General features: G+C 37.2%; 1 protein-coding gene and 1 long non-coding RNA gene across 2 annotated transcripts; one reads left to right on the forward strand and one right to left on the reverse strand.

Moving 5' to 3' along the window:
• The first annotated feature begins 1,818 nt into the window (after window positions 1–1,818).
• LOC142176803 (uncharacterized) lies at window positions 1,819–6,839 on the forward strand. Its single transcript, XR_012705609.1, has 5 exons — window positions 1,819–1,934; window positions 2,278–2,345; window positions 3,183–5,043; window positions 5,386–5,453; window positions 6,291–6,839. It is a non-coding gene; the product is annotated as an uncharacterized LOC142176803 (long non-coding RNA).
• A 593-nt stretch (window positions 6,840–7,432) lies between these two features.
• LOC107762005 (uncharacterized) lies at window positions 7,433–13,755 on the reverse strand. The gene is made up of 7 exons (XM_075244494.1): window positions 13,538–13,755; window positions 11,941–12,011; window positions 9,585–10,716; window positions 8,814–8,864; window positions 8,109–8,183; window positions 7,872–8,012; window positions 7,433–7,790 (listed from the first exon to the last, which is right to left on the reverse strand). The coding sequence occupies exons 3-7, from the start codon at window positions 10,623–10,625 to the stop codon at window positions 7,659–7,661; spliced, it is 1,440 nt and encodes a 479-aa protein (XP_075100595.1). The 5' UTR covers window positions 10,626–10,716; window positions 11,941–12,011; window positions 13,538–13,755; the 3' UTR covers window positions 7,433–7,658.
• Window positions 13,756–18,858: the final 5,103 nt, after the last annotated feature.

An 18,858-nucleotide genomic window follows, 5' to 3' on the forward strand; every position in this document is an offset into this window, starting at 1 on the left:
CAACCTCAACATTTGAGAAGTTGGTATACAAGATCGAACACATCATCTCGGAGAAACAAATTGATGTTTTCATCAGGGGGAGGCAAATACGCGTTGTACTCTTTTTCTCTTAGCTAAGATTTTATCCCACTAGGTTTTTCTCGTAAGGTTTTTAATGAGGCAGCAAATAATGCGTATTACAAGATATGTGTACTCTTTCCTTCGCTGAGATTTTTTCCCACCGAATTTTTTTTAGTAAGGTTTTAACGAGGCATATTATCTGTGGACATCCAAGGGGGAGTGTTATAAAATACATATTATATAATGTCCACTAATCAAATATAACTCCCACTACTCTTCTCCATTATGTAGATAATCCCCACTACTTCTCACCATTATAGTTGCAACTCCACACCTCCATATCTTCCCCATGATCTTCCCTCATATTCTCAATAGTGAATACCATGTTCATGACATCCCTTTGTATTATATCAATGTCATCATATAAATAAAGAGTTTGGGCATCACATTGTATGGGACCGCGGATGTGGCACTGCAGAAGCGGTTAGGGGACCGCAGGTGCGGTCTAAGGCAATGTTGAAATTGGTCGCAGATGCGGCCCAGGTACCATAGAAGTGGCACCGCATCTGCGGGTAAGAGGTCGCAGGTGCGGAAGTTGGGCTTTAATAAAAAGTTGCAGGTGCGGTCCATTTACCGCAGAAACGGGACCGCATGTGCGGTCCCATGGTCGCAGAAGCGGATTCGCTGGCCAGAAAAAAAGTATAAACGAGGGTTTGAACTCAAAATTTGGAAAAACGATTTGGAGCTTGGTTGAGGGCGATTTCTCGAGGGTTTTTGAAAGAGAAACAATGGGTAACGTTTTCTATCTTAATTTTGATCCTAGAATTATAATCTATTGCTGTTTTCCTCTTCTAATTAAGGAAATTGGGTGAGAGTTGCATGGTCATTGCATAAGATTTGCAGGAAGGGAGGGAGTAGTAGAGAAAGAGAGAGTGAGAGTTGGTCGAATAGGTTTAAGGGACAAAACAAGAAAATCTATATAGTTTACTTGTATGTATAATCATTTCTATTAGTCTCATTTGCACGCATGTATAGGTATAAATTAAAGTTAAACATCATATTCACATATTCATTCAATTCAAGCACACATTCTTTAATGCAAAAAGACTGGCAAGGAAATTAAAACAACTGAAATCCAATAAGCATTTAATATTAGTTATAGTTTAGCTAAAACTGGCATCTCAAAGTTCTCAGCTAGTACCAACTTAATACTGAAAATCCACAAAAACAACAAATTGGAAAAGTCAAAAACACCATTGTTCAAGCTAGAACTGAGATATCCCCAGCTACAACTTGAAAAACAACAAAAGACACCAAACTAAATAAAAATTGGATAATTCTATTCCCCCATCTTGTCCGCCAAGCCAATCAACGAGAACCATGAGCTACTATCTCATGGTGTCAAAGCAGTCCTTTTGCAAATAGGACAACAATTCTTGCCCCTCAGCCACTTTCTGATGCAATCATAATGGAATTCATGGCCACAGTCAAGTTGTCCAAGATTGTCCCCGACGCCAAAAGTATCCTATACACATCCAAAGAGAAAGAATCAGGTGGCAAGCAAGCGTAAAACTGAGGATAACTGAAAAAGTTTGGTGTTCCTTACCAAGCATACACAGCAGGAGTCATTGCTATCGTTCATGTTGATCGATTGATGATACTTGTGCTGCTTCAGAAGTGTAGAAATAACTTTCTTCTTCAATCCGGTGCTTGCATCTCCCATATGCTCTTCAAGTGCCATCAATTCCTAAAACACAAACCACCCGTTATTTGAGAAAATATTTGATTGAGTACTTTAAACCATATCACACATTCATGTAGTCTCGGCTTGGTTGAGGGCGATTTCTCGAGGGTTTTTGAAGGAGAAACATTGGGTAACGTTTTCTATCTTAATTTTGATCCTAGAATTATAATCTATTGCTGTTTTCCTCTTCTAATTAAGGAAATTGGGAGTAAAAGTTTGGAAAATAGGAGGAGGTTTCCCCAATTGAAAATTCGAGTTTTGAATGAGATTTTGACGTCAGATTATAGTAGTTTTTGTTCGAGTGTGTTCGTGAGTGATTGGGAGTTCTGAATTTGTAAATTTTATCCAAATTTCGAGATGTGGGCCCGGGGAATTTTTTGGGCGATTTTCTTAATTTCGCGTGTTAACTTCGAATTAATTAGTTAAATTAGTTACTTGAAGTTATATTTACATTGTGCAATTACTTTGAATAGATTTGGGCTATTTGGAGTCAGGTACTCGTGGCAAGAACGTGATTTCGCGTTGATTGAGCCGGTTCGAGGTAAGTGACTTGCCTAACCTTGTGTGGGGAACTCCCCTTAGGATTTGGTATTGTGTTATGTGAGTACCGTGTATATGAGGTGACGAGTGCGTACACGTGTTAATTGTTGAAATCCCATTTTCATTAAGTTAATATCTATGTTTTCTTGTAATTGGGAAATATTTGTACTTAAAGCCTCTTGCTTAGTTTAGGAAAAACATGTTTATGTGATTTAATTGTCTTACCTGCTTTAATTGCCTACTTGTGTTTTGTGCAGCATGTTAGAGTAGAATTTCCTGCTTAAATTCTAGAATAGAACTATAAATTCTTCTGAGATTGTTGTGTGTTATACTTTGGGACTACGGGACGATATCCCGGGAGATCCCCTGCATGTTTACTTTGGGACTACGGATCGGTATTCCGGTAGATCCCCTGCATGTTTACTTTGGGACTATGGATCGGTATTCCGGTAGATCCCCCTGCACATTTATATTTGGGACTACGGGACAACACCAGGTAGATCCCATGTACTGGATATTTACTTTGGGACTACGGATTGGTATTCCGGGAGTTTTCCCTGCATATTTATGATTCAGACTATGGGACGATATCTCGGGAGATCCCCTGTTGCTATTTCTGGGTACTGAGTTAGTTTATTTCTATGATTTTATTCGTTATAGACTATTAGCATTATAATTATGTTGTCATATTCTATCCGGTTTTACCTTATTTTTTTCATCTATAATCAGTAGGACCCTAACCTTCCTCGTCACAATTCAGTCGAGGTTAGGCTTGACACTTACTAAGTACCGTTGTGGTGTGCTCTTGAACTTTTCTGCACATATTTTTCGTGTGCAGATCCAGGTACTTCGGCTCAGCCATACTTTCAGTGAGGCGAGGCGATCTTCAGAGACTTCGAGGTATATCTGCTGCGTCCGCAGACCGAGGAGTCCCTCCCTATTCTCACTTCTAGCTTTAGCTCTCCTGTATTTACTTTGTTTAGATATTCTGGAGTTAGAACACTTTATAGTTATTCCACAGCTTGTGATTTCATGATATTCCGGGGTTTGGGATTTGTTTCAATTTGAGAGTTTATATTTGTATATGTCGAGCGACATCTTAAACGTTTTATTATGTTTTATCCGCAGTTTTTGGCTAGTTTTATCTTTCGTTTTCTTTTCCGCAAATTGTTAGGCTTACCTAGTCATAGAGACTAGGTGTCATCACGACAGTTCACGGAGGGCGAACTTGGGTCGTGACACTACTCTTCTCCATTATGTGGATAATCCCCACTACTTCTCACCATTATAGTTGTAACTCCCACACCTCCATAACCTCCTCATGATCTTCCCCCATATTCTCAATAGTTAATATCATGTTCATGACATCCCTTTGTATTACCTCAATGCCATCCCATAAATAGAGGTTTTGGGCATCACATTATACACACTTGGAAAACACTTGAAGAAATAAGAATCTCTCCGCTCTTTCTCTCTACATTCTTGTCTATTTGCTTATTTCATATTATTATTTTGAGCTAAGTTCTTTAACAGATATATATATGCTACCCTGGAAGATAGAATAATAACCTGCTATAATTTGATTGAAATATAAAATATATTGGTAGTGTAAAAAATATTTATGATTGCAGTGTATATAACTTGATTCCAAACCAGAATCCTCACAATCTATTCTTTAAGTTTAATTTACATGCATGGTCATTGCATAAGATTTGCAGGAAGGGATGGAGTAGTAGAGCAAGAGAGAGTAGGAGTTGGTCGAATAGGTTTAAGGGACAAAACAAGAAAATCTATATAGTTTACTTGTATGTATAATCATTTCTATTAGTCTCATTTGCATGCATGTATAGGTATAAATTAAAGTTAAACATCATATTCACATATTCATTCAATTCAAGCACACATTCTTTAATGCAAAAAGACTGGCAAGGAAATTAAAACAACTAAAATCCAATAAGCATTTAATATTAGTTATAGTTTAGCTAAAACTGGCATCTCAAAGTTCTCAGCTAGTACCAACTTAATACTGAAAATCCACAAAAACACCAAATTGGAAAAGTCAAAAACACCATTGTTCAAGCTAGAACTGAGATATCCCCAGCTACAACTTGACTAATACTGAAAAACAACAAAAGACACCAAACTAAATAAAAATTGGATAATTCTACTCCCCCATCTTGTCCACCAAGCCAATCAACGAGAACCATGAGCTACTATCTCATGGTGTCAAAACAGTCCTTTTGCAAATAGGACAACAATTCTTGCCCCTCAGCCACTTTCTGATGCAATCATAATGGAATTCATGGCCACAGTCAAGTTGTCCAAGATTGTCCCCGACGCCAAAAGTATCCTATACACATCCAAAGAGAAAGAATCAGGTTGCAAGCAAGCGTAAAACTGAGGATAACTGAAAAAGTTTGGTGTTCCTTACCAAGCATACACAGCAGGAGTCATTGCTATCGTTCATGTTGATCGATTGATGATACTTGTGCTGCTTCAGAAGTGTAGAAATAACTTTTTTCTTCAATCTGGTGCTTGCATCTCCCATATGCTCTTCAAGTGCCAGCAATTCCTAAAACACAAACCACCCGTTATTTGAGAAAATATTTGATTGATTACTTTAAACCATATCACACATTCATGTAGTCTCGGCTTGGTTGAGGGCGATTTCTCGAGGGTTTTTGAAGGAGAAACATTGGGTAACGTTTTCTATCTTAATTTTGATCCTAGAATTATAATCTATTGCTGTTTTCCTCTTCTAATTAAGGAAATTGGGAGTAAAAGTTTGGAAAATAGGAGGAGGTTTCCCTAATTGAAAATTCGAGTTTTGAATGAGATTTTGACGTCGGATTTTGGTAGTTTTTGTTCGAGTGTGTTCGTGAGTGATTGGGAGTTCTGAATTTGTAAATTTTATCCAAATTTTGAGATGTGGGCCCGGGGGATTTTTGGATGATTTTCTTAATTTCGCGTGTTAACTTCGAATTAATTAGCTAAATTAGTTACTTGAAGTTATATTTACATTGTGCAATTACTTTGAATAGATTTGGGCTATTTGGAGTTGGGTACTCGTGGCAAGAACGTGATTTCGAGTTGATTGAGCCGGTTCGAGGTAAGTGACTTGCCTAACCTTGTGTGGGGAACTCCCCTTAGGATTTGGTATTGTGTTATGTGAGTACCGTGTATATGAGGTGACGAGTGCGTACACGTGTTAATTGTTGAAATCCCGTTTTCATTAAGTTAATATATATGTTTTCTTATAATTGGGAAATATTTGTACTTAAAGCCTCTTGCTTAGTTTAGGAAAAACACGTTTATGTGATTTAATTGTCTTACCTGCTTTAATTGCCTACTTGTGCTATGTGCAACATGTTAGAGTAGAATTTCCTGCTTAAATTCTAGAATAGAACTATAAATTCTTCTGAGATTGTTGTGTGTTATACTTTGGGACTACGAGACGATATCCCGGGAGATCCCCTGCATGTTTACTTTGGGACTACGGATCGGTATTCCGGTAGATCCCCTGCATGTTTACTTTGGGACTATGGATCGGTATTCCGGTAGATCCCCCTGCACATTTATATTTGGGACTACGGGACAACACCAGGTAGATCCCATGTACTGGATATTTACTTTGGGACTACGGATTGGTATTCCGGGAGTTTTCCCTGCATATTTATGATTCAGACTATGGGACGATATCTCGGGAGATCCCCTGTTGCTATTTCTGGGTACTGAGTTAGTTTATTTCTGTGATTTTATTCGTTATAGACTACTAGCATTATAATTATGTTGTCATATTCTATCCGGTTTTACCTTATTTTTTTCATCTATAATCAGTACGACCCTAACCTTCCTCGTCACTATTCAGTCGAGGTTAGGCTTGACACTTACTAAGTACCGTTGTGGTGTGCTCTTGAACTTTTCTGCACATATTTTTCGTGTGCAGATCCAGGTACTTCGGCTCAGCCATACTTTCAGTGAGGCGAGGCGATCTTCAGAGACTTCGAGGTATATCTGCTGCGTCCGCAGACCGAGGAGTCCCTCCCTATTCTCACTTCTAGCTTTAGCTCTCCTGTATTTACTTTGTTTAGATATTCTGGAGTTAGAGTACTTTATAGTTATTCCACAGCTTGTGATTTCATGATATTCCGGGGTTTGGGATTTGTTTCAATTTGAGAGTTTATATTTGTATATGTCGAGCGACATCTAAACGTTTTATTATGTTTTATCCGCAGTTTTTGGCTAGTTTTATCTTTCGTTTTCTTTTCCGCAAATTGTTAGGCTTACCTAGTCATAGAGACTAGGTGTCGTCACGACAGTTCACGGAGGGAGAACTGGGTCGTGACACTACTCTTCTCCATTATGTGGATAATCCCCACTACTTCTCACCATTATAGCTGTAACTCCCACACCTCCATAACCTCTTCATGATCTTCCCCCATATTCTCAATAGTTAATATCATGTTCATGACATCCCTTTGTATTACCTCAATGCCATCCCATAAATAGAGGTTTTGGGCATCACATTATACACACTTGGAAAACACTTGAAGAAATAAGAATCTCTCCGCTCTTTCTCTCTACATTCTTGTCTATTTGCTTATTTCATATTATTATTTTGAGCTAAGTTTTTTAACAGATATATATATGCTACCCTGGAAGATAGAATAATAACCTGCTATAATTTGATTGAAATATAAAATATATTGGTAGTGTAAAAAATATTTATGATTGCAGTGTATATAACTTGATTCCAAACCGGAATCCTCACAATCTATTCTTTAAGTTTAATTTACATGCATGGTCATTGCATAAGATTTGCAGGAAGGGAGGGAGTAGTAGAGCAAGAGAGAGTGAGAGTTGGTCGAATAAGTTTAAGGGACAAAACAAGAAAATCTATATAGTTTACTTGTATGTATAATCATTTCTATTAGTCTCATTTGCATGCATGTATAGGTATAAATTAAAGTTAAACATCATATTCACATATTCATTCAATTCAAGCACACATTCTTTAATGCAAAAAGACTGGCAAGGAAATTAAAACAACTGAAATCCAATAAGCATTTAATATTAGTTATAGTTTAGCTAAAACTGGCATCTCAAAGTTCTCAGCTAGTACCAACTTAATACTGAAAATCCACAAAAACACCAAATTGGAAAAGTCAAAAACACCATTGTTCAAGCTAGAACTGAGATATCCCCAGCTACAACTTGAAAAACAACAAAAGACACCAAACTAAATAAAAATTGGATAATTCTATTCCCCCATCTTGTCCGCCAAGCCAATCAACGAGAACCATGAGCTGCTATCTCATGGTGTCAAAGCAGTCCTTTTGCAAATAGGACAACAATTCTTGCCCCTCAGCCACTTTCTGATGCAATCATAATGGAATTCATGGCCACAGTCAAGTTTTCCAAGATTGTCCCCGACGCCAAAAGTATCCTATACACATCCAAAGAGAAAGAATCAGGTTGCAAGCAAGCGTAAAACTGAGGACAGCTGAAAAAGTTTGGTGCTCCTTACCAAGCATACACAGCAGGAGTCATTGCTATCGTTCATGTTGATCGATTGATGATACTTGTGCTGCTTCAGAAGTGTAGAAATAACTTTCTTCTTCAATCCGGTGCTTGCATCTCCCATATGCTCTTCAAGTGCCAGCAATTCCTAAAACACAAACCACCCGTTATTTGAGAAAATATTTGATTGAGTACTTTAAACCATATCACACATTCATGTATTGCGGCTCATTGCATTAATTACCTCATAAGATAGATTCTCAGTATTAACATGAATGGCACCCTGTTGAGCTGCCTCGTGTTCATCTTCTTCATTTTCCTGTAATTTTGAGCTCTCAGTAGCAATGACTATTTTTGCATACCATCTTACACAAAATTGCGTGAAAAAATATGAATGGAAGCTCTACATTTCACTTTGTCATACACCAAAGTATGAAGTAGCATATCTAACATGAACATCAACGACAACGAATCCAGTGTAATCCCATATGGGGTCCGGGGAGGGTAGAGTGTACGCAAACCTTACCCCTACCTTATAAAGGTAGAGAGATTGTTTCTGATATACTCTCACCTCAAGGAACGGTGAAAATAAAGCAACAAACAATAGCAACAACAATGTAATAGAGTAACGGAAGAGCATATCTAACATGCGAAGATTACATTTGGCAACCCTATTTTTATGAACACAAGCTTTTAATGTTCTTAAATCGCCAATTGGAAATGAACAGTATTTAATAGTATAACTATGTCCCGTTACAAGTTACTCATGCAAGCATAATATGGATTTGTTCAATCATGCTGGTAACAAGTGTAGATCATATCTCCAAGTCTTAATTCACAAAATCTTATTTTAAGCCAAATAACATGAAAATGAAAAGCGGTTTAACTGGCAAGTGAGATCAGACTACTTCCTTATAATCATACTAGGTAAAGTATGCAGAATGCTGACCTCGATAACAATGGGTTGATTTCTGCGCCCCGGCTCCCTCACAGCACCAGCCTATGTGTTGAAGATAATTGGGTGATAGTCACAAATAATTATAAGAAGACGAAAAGTATGCTTCAGATATGCAAAGGAAAAGAACAATGATAATCGAAGTGAGTATTAATATTTCAAAAACAGTCAACAACGCGTAGATATTATGAACACAAACCTATTTACGTGCAGTAAATGCATGTTAACAGCCTATGCACAAGCAAACACTTTATAAACTAAGCCACATACAACACATTATCTAGGAAATTCATTGTAGGAAATTCAACCAGATAAGAAAGAAAAATGTACCGAAAGGGGCTCATGCTATATGTATATATACACTCTCTCTAAAGCATCACATGGAATAATAGGAGAAAAAATCATAACGTGTAGACCGCACATCTTAAAGAATCTACAAGTTGATCACTAAAATATTTAATCTTTCTAAAAAAAAAGGACGTGTACTAAAAGCAGGTAAACTAATCATAAAGTCAAGTATACTTTCATGCCTAAGAACTTCAGATATAAAAACATCAACGAGTTGAAGTATCTCCGAAAATATTGAATGCAGTGTGTACTTAAAAGGAGAGGGAGGATTGAGGGAATATTTTAAGGGAAAATTTTTCAGCACCAAAAGACGGATAGCTAAATAAACGAGAAAATCCATGTAGGAAAGAGAATGGCTTGAGAGCTCAACGAAATTAAGAAACTGAACAGTATTCATGTTATGATTGAAGAACTAACCGCAGACACCAGCCTATCTCTGTTATCAGCAGCAACAGTTTCCCCAATTACAAGGGGAAGTGATGGAGGATGAATGTCATTGAACTCTGAGCGCCTTCTCAGAAAATCAGCAATTCTTCTTGTCCTCAGTTCATTTGCTGTCAAATCTCTCATTGCACTACTTGAAGGCTGAATAACAGCATTAGATTGATATCTTGAAGCAGATGGAATATCGCTATGGAAGTTTGTATGTTGCTCAGTGAACATCAAATGTGAAGCGTTTTCCACCAGAGCTATCCTTGAAGCTCCAGGAAAGTGTGTACTCTGAGAAGGTGGAGCTGTTGGAGCGTGCCATAAGCCTTGCATTTGAAGAGAGCTCCCGGCATTATTTGCTCTAGGGATGCGAGGAACTGAAGATGTCTCTACAAAGCTTGAGTTAGTCATGCGTCGTACAGGTGAACTACGTCTCTGAATCAAAGGCTGGAGTCCAGCTGATTTCGCATTTAGCAGAGAGGACATCCTGCACGACGGAGTTGGTGAATAGCGCTGAGTATTTCCAGCAGATATTCCATTTAGGTCTATGCTTAGCTGACGCTCCGGAAGACCGAGGCTGGTATTTCTTGCAAAGTCACTCATAGTACGAGAAGTTCCAGACATGGAAATTCCTCCTGTTGTGCCCCTAGGAGCGATCTGGTTTGACTGACTAGGAGCATGACGATTTCTTGTGCTTGAGCTTGAGCTTGAGCTGCTGGAAGTGCTGTCACGTGCTTTTCTCTTTCTTCCGCAAACGCACTGCTGATTATGCATCACCTCATTTAGATCAAATCCAACTGGCCCATCTATCTCAGAGTCACCGCTGTCAGGAACATATGGAACATTCAGATCTATCAAAATACGGATAGAATCAGAAGAAGAGCTTTCTGAATCAATTGATGTGGTCCCATTTGCAGCCAAACCAGTAGCAACGCCAAGAGCGACTGCCGGGGCTGTAGCAAAATCATTACTACCATTAGGAGTTCCGTTAAAGGCTGTATTTCCCGCATTGAAATTGTATCTCCCCATTTGAGAATTCGTAACAAGTTATGTAGCTTACTTCAAAAGATCTAATTAAACCACTCTATCACGGATAATTTCCTGAAATTTCTCGCCGGACCTGTAATTTTACCACGAAATGCAGTTAAATGTCTATAAAACTGGCTCAAACACGACTTTGCAAATGAAATTAATTACATTTCGTCATACCATAGTAAACAAGAATATATAGAAGGTGCAGGCACAAAGAGAGGGAAAAAAGCAGAAAAGGAAAAGGAAAAACATAGAAAAAGCTCTAAAATGTGTGAAATCTATAAGTAAAACTCAAACGTACATAACTTCTATGTATGTCATTTGCAATGATGTAAGAACAAGTTCAATGTAAGTTTGAGTTAACAAGGATTCTAGAGCACACATAAGCTCTTATAAATTCCAAAAGTAAAACAACGAACAATCTCGTATTATCATTTCTAATAGTAGTACATTAGAGGGAGGGGAAAAGATGGGTATAAGTTGTTTGTAGGGCTAAGAAGAAGAATCAATATAAGTTGCTGCGCGCTGCACCATTGCCAAATATCATGTCTTAAGTATTAGACATCCTCAAGTTTTCTTAATTTTTAGGCACAAGAACAACATAACTATTTTCAGAATGCCCTTACGAGTCAGTTGTCAGCAGGATATAATCTTCCATTTGTTTGAAGACCCTTTTTAACATGACACTGACTTAAAAAGAATGATATAGTTTTGGAAACTCAGCAATAAATAGTCTTGCATTACACGAAATTACAACGGTAACCGCAACCTCTACAGAGTTTGTAGTTACTTATGACTCACAAGCCAAACACACGCTCACATTTCTACTACCATCTAGGTCAGCTTCCCCCCACCCCCAACTCCACACAACAACAACAACAACGGCAAAAAACCCAGTAAATTCCCGCAAGTGGGGTCTGGGGAGGGTGAGATGTACGCAGCCTTACCCCAACTCCACACCAAAAAGGAAAAGATATAAAAGTAAAAACGATGTGCCTATAGTGTCAAATTGAGGCTATTGATGATCAAGTTGGCCAAAGATCATCTAAGATATTAATTTCCAAATTAAACTTGAAGAATTTACGAAAACTGTAAAACACATGCCATGTAAAAGTTCACAAGAAAACCACTTGCCAAATAAAGCGCAAACAAATTTTAGGATGATTGTAGCAAACACACCAAATAGAGACATTGAACAAAACTTCTCACTAATCCACAAACCACATAAAATTGGCCGTGGCAAATAAATCAAAACACTGAAATAAGAGAGAACTGAAGTTGAAATTATTTAGTAAACTAAGACTGGATATACCACAAATCAGCCAACACCTTAGTTGCAGGAGCGTCTGAGAATCAAGCGGTCTTGTCTTTGTGGCTGCTGTGCTGCAACAACAAAAAATAAGCAACTTTAGCCTTTATTTCAATAAGTTTTATAATTGAGTCTCCGCACAAAATGATAGAACAAAACAAAGACATGAGAACATTTCTAAAACAAATAAAATTGGAGAAGGAATTAAAGAAAACAAGGCAAAAACACACGCACATAAACTTTCACACATGAAATATCAGAACAATCACATTTGAGAAGTTTAAAACATGAAATGTTTAAGACCAAAGGAAGAACAGTAACACTAAAAATAAGCAGTAGACTAATTACTACATGATACGAACGATATCATTTTGATAACAAATGAAAAGAAAAGAATGTTCCACAAGCCTTATACAGCAAAAGGAGTGTATGGACCTTTTCTCTTCCGGCTTATTTAAGTGGCACGCTTAACCTCTCGGGGGCAGGAGTGTAGGAAACAACCATGGATTGGCCTCTTAGAAGAAGGTAGGTTTATGTGAACCTAGAAGCATAGACTAAAACTTATGGATCTAGTGGTATTAAAACCAACATGGGGTCTCGGCTTAAAAATTTAGATTCAAACAAGCAAGTTCATAGAACTTAATGAGCACATCGAGCAGTGTCTCTACCAAATCTGGTTACATGTTGTATGAGAATACTTTTTCAGAGATCAGACAATGACAGCATCTGACAAAACATCTTTCTCTCAAAAGACAAGAAGTGGCGCAAAGAATTGAATTTTGAAAACCAAAACCTCTACCAAATCCTAATTCACAGAAGAAAAATGTGTAAGGCACATGATGATAATCCGACAAGCCAGTGGATTAGTTGAGATGCACGCAAGCTGTCTCGACACCAATCTTACCCCGAAAAACACACGAAAGAAAGCGATAATTCTTATTCAACTTGAAAACTCTTATTCTATTTAGATTCTATAAAGCTCAAGCATTTAGGCAAAGGTGGAGTCCAGAAAATCCAGTGTCATTTGGACTTACATCTTCTTTACCACCACCCCCCCCTCCACCAAAAAAATTTGCCACCTCAGGGTACAAAAATAATCTAGGGATGAATGACATAACATTCATGACTTGAAACATCATCAGAAAAGCAATTCTTGTTCCAAAAAGAGATGAAACAGGAAATAAATTAAATCAACAAAAACTCATCATAAACAAACCCGATACCTATACTGATGGGAGGTAGCAGGTATCCGGTGGAATAATCGAGGTGCGCAAAAACTGGCCCCGGACACCACCATCAATAAAAAATAATCATAAACAATCAGGGTATGTAAACATGCATGAAAATAAAAAAATCTGGTGCTAACCAATCATTAAGATAAACCAACGAGATCATTCTACAGACAAAAAAACAAAACAAAATAAAGAACCAATGAAAACCATAAACAGGACTCACCATTTCTCACAAGAAAGCAAAAAAGGAGAAATGTGTAAAAAATGAAAGGCCAAAGGGAGGGGATGAATTTATACTAGAAATTAAACAAGTAATTCTTGTAATTAAATTTATCAAATTTAAAGATTGGCAAGAAAATAATTACAACCTTTTCAAGAGTGTAAGAAACCAGAGAGGAGCCTTGTGTATCACAAGCTGTATGCTGATGAAGCAGAGTAGTGAAACTGCCATTTTCATCCTCATTAGCCACCATCAAGATTACATTTATCAGATTACATGAAATATGTTCTTACTTAAAATGCTGTTAACCATTTGTCTTTTGCATAACGATTCACTTTCTTCTTTGTTTGGCTTTTGCTGGGCTCATTGGTCTTTGCTCTTTGTTCAGTAAATGACTATTTCATCAATTTATTAAAGTTGACTCTAAATTTTTTTTTTTTTAAAATATCCAACAATTTATTGAAGTTGACGAAAAAAAAAAATTATTTTAAAGTTGACTCTAAAATTAAAAAAATATTTCTTCATTAATAGTAGGGTTCATGAGAACAAAGTCTAATAAAACATCTCATATATTTGATTAACCCAGCTCCTTATATATTTGTTGGGAAGAATTTTATTCATATTGTAAATGGTCACACGAAATTATTTCCTTTATTTTACCAATCTCTAATGAAAAGAATTATATAATTGAAAAATTATTTGTAATAGGTAATTAAATCATCTCCTACTGATTTTCGAACCCAAGAAAAAATAATCCTAAATCACTCTATGTATTTAACTAACTAAGATCATTTTATCATTTTTGTTTCTGCACAAATAGTGTACATCTAACTAATTATGAGGAAATTTGCATCTTAATTTATTAGGTGGAATTTAATATAGAACATAATAAACCAGTCTATTCTTTTTGTTTAAGGGTTTGGCGCAAGTCTTGACTCTTGTGTAGTAAATTTGAAAATTCGAAAAATATTGTTGACCCAGAATTACAAGATGACCTGTCATTACTGTCAGGAAAATTTAGTTAAGATTACATGGATAGCATGTATTAAATTATAGGGAAGTATTGGGATAACATGTATTGGATGATAAACTTATAGGGAAATTTACTTATTAAATTACTCTTTTTGTTTAGATTTTGGGCTCAGTCCTTACTCTTGTGTTTTACTGAACTCCAGAAGATAACGTTGCTCTCTAAAATAAAAAGATGATTTTGTCATTACTATTATGGGTAGTATGCCTTTTCCACATAATAATGTTTACCCATAAAATGGTACCGTAAAATTTATAACGTGATTTTTAGACACGTGAATTAACTTAACCAAAAAATATGAAATAAGAAAGGATAGAGTCAAGATTATAAAAGAAATACAAGCCTGATTGTATGATTAGACTCTTCGAAAGCAATAATATGAACAATGTTAAGAACAAAGGAAAGCACATAATTTTATAATATGAGAGCAAATTATAGACTTTGAGTACAGATGATTTTTTCGTGTCCTACAATGGATATTAATTCTCCTATTTATAGCTCTATTTAGGGAGACAAGATCTTCAAATCAAGCTCCTCTTGAATGAGAAAAAAACCATCATTGATGGATGCATAACGGTTGGCTATATATACAGAGATTCTTTGTAACGACTGCTCATTGAATCATGTCTTTCCCAATCGATGTCTTCCTTATAAACCTTTGTTATCGGTTCCCATACCTTCGAAATTTACACAACACCAAGCTCATGTTTGTATCTGATGTCAACTATTTGCTGACTAATATATTACCTGTATTCAGTTACACGTGTTACCTCGTAATCCATCCACCTGTAGTTAACCAATTTTATCCTATACAGATAGTCCCCCTACTTTTCGGTGACAATACTTTAGTGTTACCGGAATGTAGATAAAACTTCTTTTCTTAGAGGGTAATTTTTGAATAATTTCTGACATTTGAAAGGACGCACGTCTCTTCGTATTTAATGAACCGAACACGTGTTACCTTGTGATTTGGCAAATATTTCGTCAGTTTTCAAGGTAATCATGACCATGAATTATGTCACTTATGAACTTCTCTCTTATTCTTCGATTTTATTTTTCACTTTTACAAATTCTTCTTCGAATTTTCTCAGAACCGTATTGGAAAATTCATATTTCTCAGTAAAAATCTCCCTACTCAAATTTCTTACCATCATGTCTTCTAACATTGTTGTCCTTGGAAACTCCAGCCTTCTCTTCGGGGGTGGCCCTAAAAAGAACAAAGAAAAGGAAGTTAATGTCGAATTCAAACCTCCTATTGTTAACTCCATCATACCCCTTCAACATAATACCCAATTACACCTTCAAGTCCAAAAAGAATATGTTAATCCCCAAAACAACAAACATTGGCATGTTCGCATATATCCTTCTTCCATTCGTCTTTCTAGCATTCCCGTTGTGAAGGAAGATTGCGAATGGAATAACATTAAAATCTTCGCCCCCAATGAGGTGGAAAGGGTCACTTTCTCCAAACCAGGGTTCATGTATATTTATACATACCCTTTCACTTTGAGATTAGGTCAAGGAATCGACCCCATAATTTTAGAATTCTGCCATCATTAACAAATCTGTTTGGCTCAAGCAGGCCCATCAGTATGGCGTACGGTGGCTTGCCTTCAGAAGTTGTTTTCCGAGATCGAGGAAACCCTAACTCTCGCACACTTGATCAACCTCTATTCCCCAAATATTTTCTGTGGAGGTATGCTAAAACTTAGCAAACGCGACCATCATACCATCCTTACCATTGTTGATGTTGATAATGACTGTGGATGGATAGAACAGTTCATTGTCATTGCTACCAGAGACATCCTCCCGACAACAACACCTGTTATTCCTAAATCTTGGAACCTATTTTGTAAGTCTTCGGATATCGTTTCCTTTCTGTGTTTTAAAAAAACTTCCCTCCTTCGTTAACTTTGTATTTTTCTTATTTCAACTACTCATTGGGAACCACCACAGTTTATGAACCTAGCCCAATGGGTACAGAAAATTTTAGATGTTTCACATTGGAATCTCCAAGATAGAAAGAAATGGCTCCCAAATTTAATTGGAAAACCAATAAGTATGGTAATTAAAAGTTCTTCCTTCCTTCTTTCATTCTTTCAACATGACTTAGAATCAATTTACTGACTCTTTTTCGAAATAAGTAGGTCTTCCAAAAGGATCTTCTGCTTGCCACGCCATTGAAATCTCGATGATCTAGAGGAAGCCCAACGAGCATTGCAAAATGGTCTTGACCAGAAGAGAGATCGTGAAGCCACTCTCGCTTCCGGTGAAGGCGCCTCCTCCCGAAGTTCCCATTCCAATGACAAGAAATCAAAGAGAAAATGTACCACAAAGACCGAGACTCGGGAGAAGCCTTCAACAAAAGAAACTCTAGCAGGACCAGCCACTGTGGTCCTTGTTGATAAAGGAACTGACGATGAAATAGTTCCTCTTTAAAGAAGAAAGAGATCTTCATTGTCTCAACCTAGTGTTCATCCGGGAGAGCTTCACACACCACAACTGGAAGAAGTTCAAGGACTCTTCATAGAAATGGAAATCGTTAAAGACGTTGAGTCTCGCTTTCGGGTTCCTGTTGACATTTCCGCTCAGAGGAATTCTACCCCCGAGGTACCTTCACCATCAACTTCTGAGCCAATTTCAACCGCAACTCTTTCTACCCCAACTGCTACCTCTCCACCGGCCCCAACCGAACAGACAAAAGACGATCCTTCCCCGCGGTCATCTGATCATGGGAATTTAGAGAACACTTTCCTGGTGCCCACTTAAAACCTTAGAGGTAAACGAAGTGCCATACTCACAATTTCGAATGAGTTCCACATACTTCCCAAGATGGTGGAGGTTGCCAACTACCTAAAACCACTGGCCATAGAAAAGTATTGGAGAAAAATAAACTCAATTTCTGTTGAGTGTCTGCTGAACAACAGTATGCAATGTTCGGCTCAACTATCAACCTCACCTTCTTCTCTTCCCTTTTATTTGTTAGAATTTTCCTTCATAACCTTAGCTTTAACCCTTTTTAGTCTAACCTATTGCTTTAGAGGGCCTGCAAAAGTTGATTTTGGATAAAGAGAAACTTACTATAGAACGAAATCAACTTTTAGTTGAAAGGAATTAACTTGTCGATCACTTCCCGGTGCTGGAAAAAAAAGTTGCTCAACTTGGCAAGCTCAAAGCTCGATTAGAGTAATTCGAACAAGACAGAATGGCCCATAACCAAGAAGACGCTCAATTACATAAAGATCTTAAGGAGGCGAAGGCCAAGTGGGCTGATTTGCATTATACCGTAACTGCGGCGGCCGAGCGTGAATCTGCTTTTATGGAGCAAATCAACAACTTGAAAGCAAACTTACGCTTGAAAACCAATGTTAATGTCATCGAGGAAAAGAGAGACAAAATAGAAGAAAGGCTCATAAGGGTCATGGAGCAGAACCAGCTTCATGCGACAACCAATACTGAACTTGATTCCAAGATCATCATTGTGAAAGCCGAAAATGACCAGCTCCAATCAAAAATTGAGAATCTCCGAGCTAAACTCCAAGACCAGGAAGATTCTTCCCTCCTCAAGAAAACTTATTCCATTTATCACATGAAGAGGAAGACTTTGGAGGAGGCCAAAGAATGTATTGCAAACATGGATGACTGCATCTTCCGGGCTGGTGAATTAGAGACAATTGCTCTCGGGAACCTCCCTGCTTGGCCCGTTGCTTCTGAATCTTCGAACACTAGCTCCTAGTATTCGGAAACCGAAGAGCAAGCTGAAGAAGAAGAAGAAGATAAGGATGAAGGACCCGGAAGCGGAACAACCTTCTCCTGAAAAGGAAAATGAAGACTCTTCTCTCCCTTTGGGATATGTCATCAAAAGTAATTGATGCTTATATTTTTCTTTTCCTTTGTAACTATGCCAAAAATTCTTTATTGAGTTTGCCATTTTAAGTAATGAAAGAATTTTTTTTTTGCTTAAATATTGTGTAAGAAATATTCTTTTTTATTTAACTAATAAAGCTCGAGAACTTTTTTTTACATTCGATAACTTTTGATCTCGAGCATTTACACTTTCGGAATCTATCCTTTGACTATGAGTGTTTCATAAGAAGCATAAGAATCTCCTGTTCATTCCGGAACAAGCATTTGAAGTTTTAACAAACTTTCAAACGAAAAAAAATTTAAACTTATTATTTGGACAAGAAATAAGATAAAAACAAAAGGGATTAATTTATCCCTTCCATATTTAAAAGTACATTTACATAAACGCTCATTGTTTAAGTAAATAAAGCTACCGATGTATGTGGCTAACCTGTACATCTTATTTCTACGGAACTGATCATGCAGTCCTCGATTGTAACGATCCGACCGGTCGTTTTGAGTTCTAGTACGTCGTTCAATGGCTTGAGGCCTTGAGTAGCTTCACTTCAAGTATTATGACTTAAACGAGTGGT

The sequence above is a fragment of the Nicotiana tabacum genome, chromosome 22 (assembly GCF_000715075.1).
Source record: "Nicotiana tabacum cultivar K326 chromosome 22, ASM71507v2, whole genome shotgun sequence".
Lineage (NCBI taxonomy): Eukaryota > Viridiplantae > Streptophyta > Magnoliopsida > Solanales > Solanaceae > Nicotiana > Nicotiana tabacum.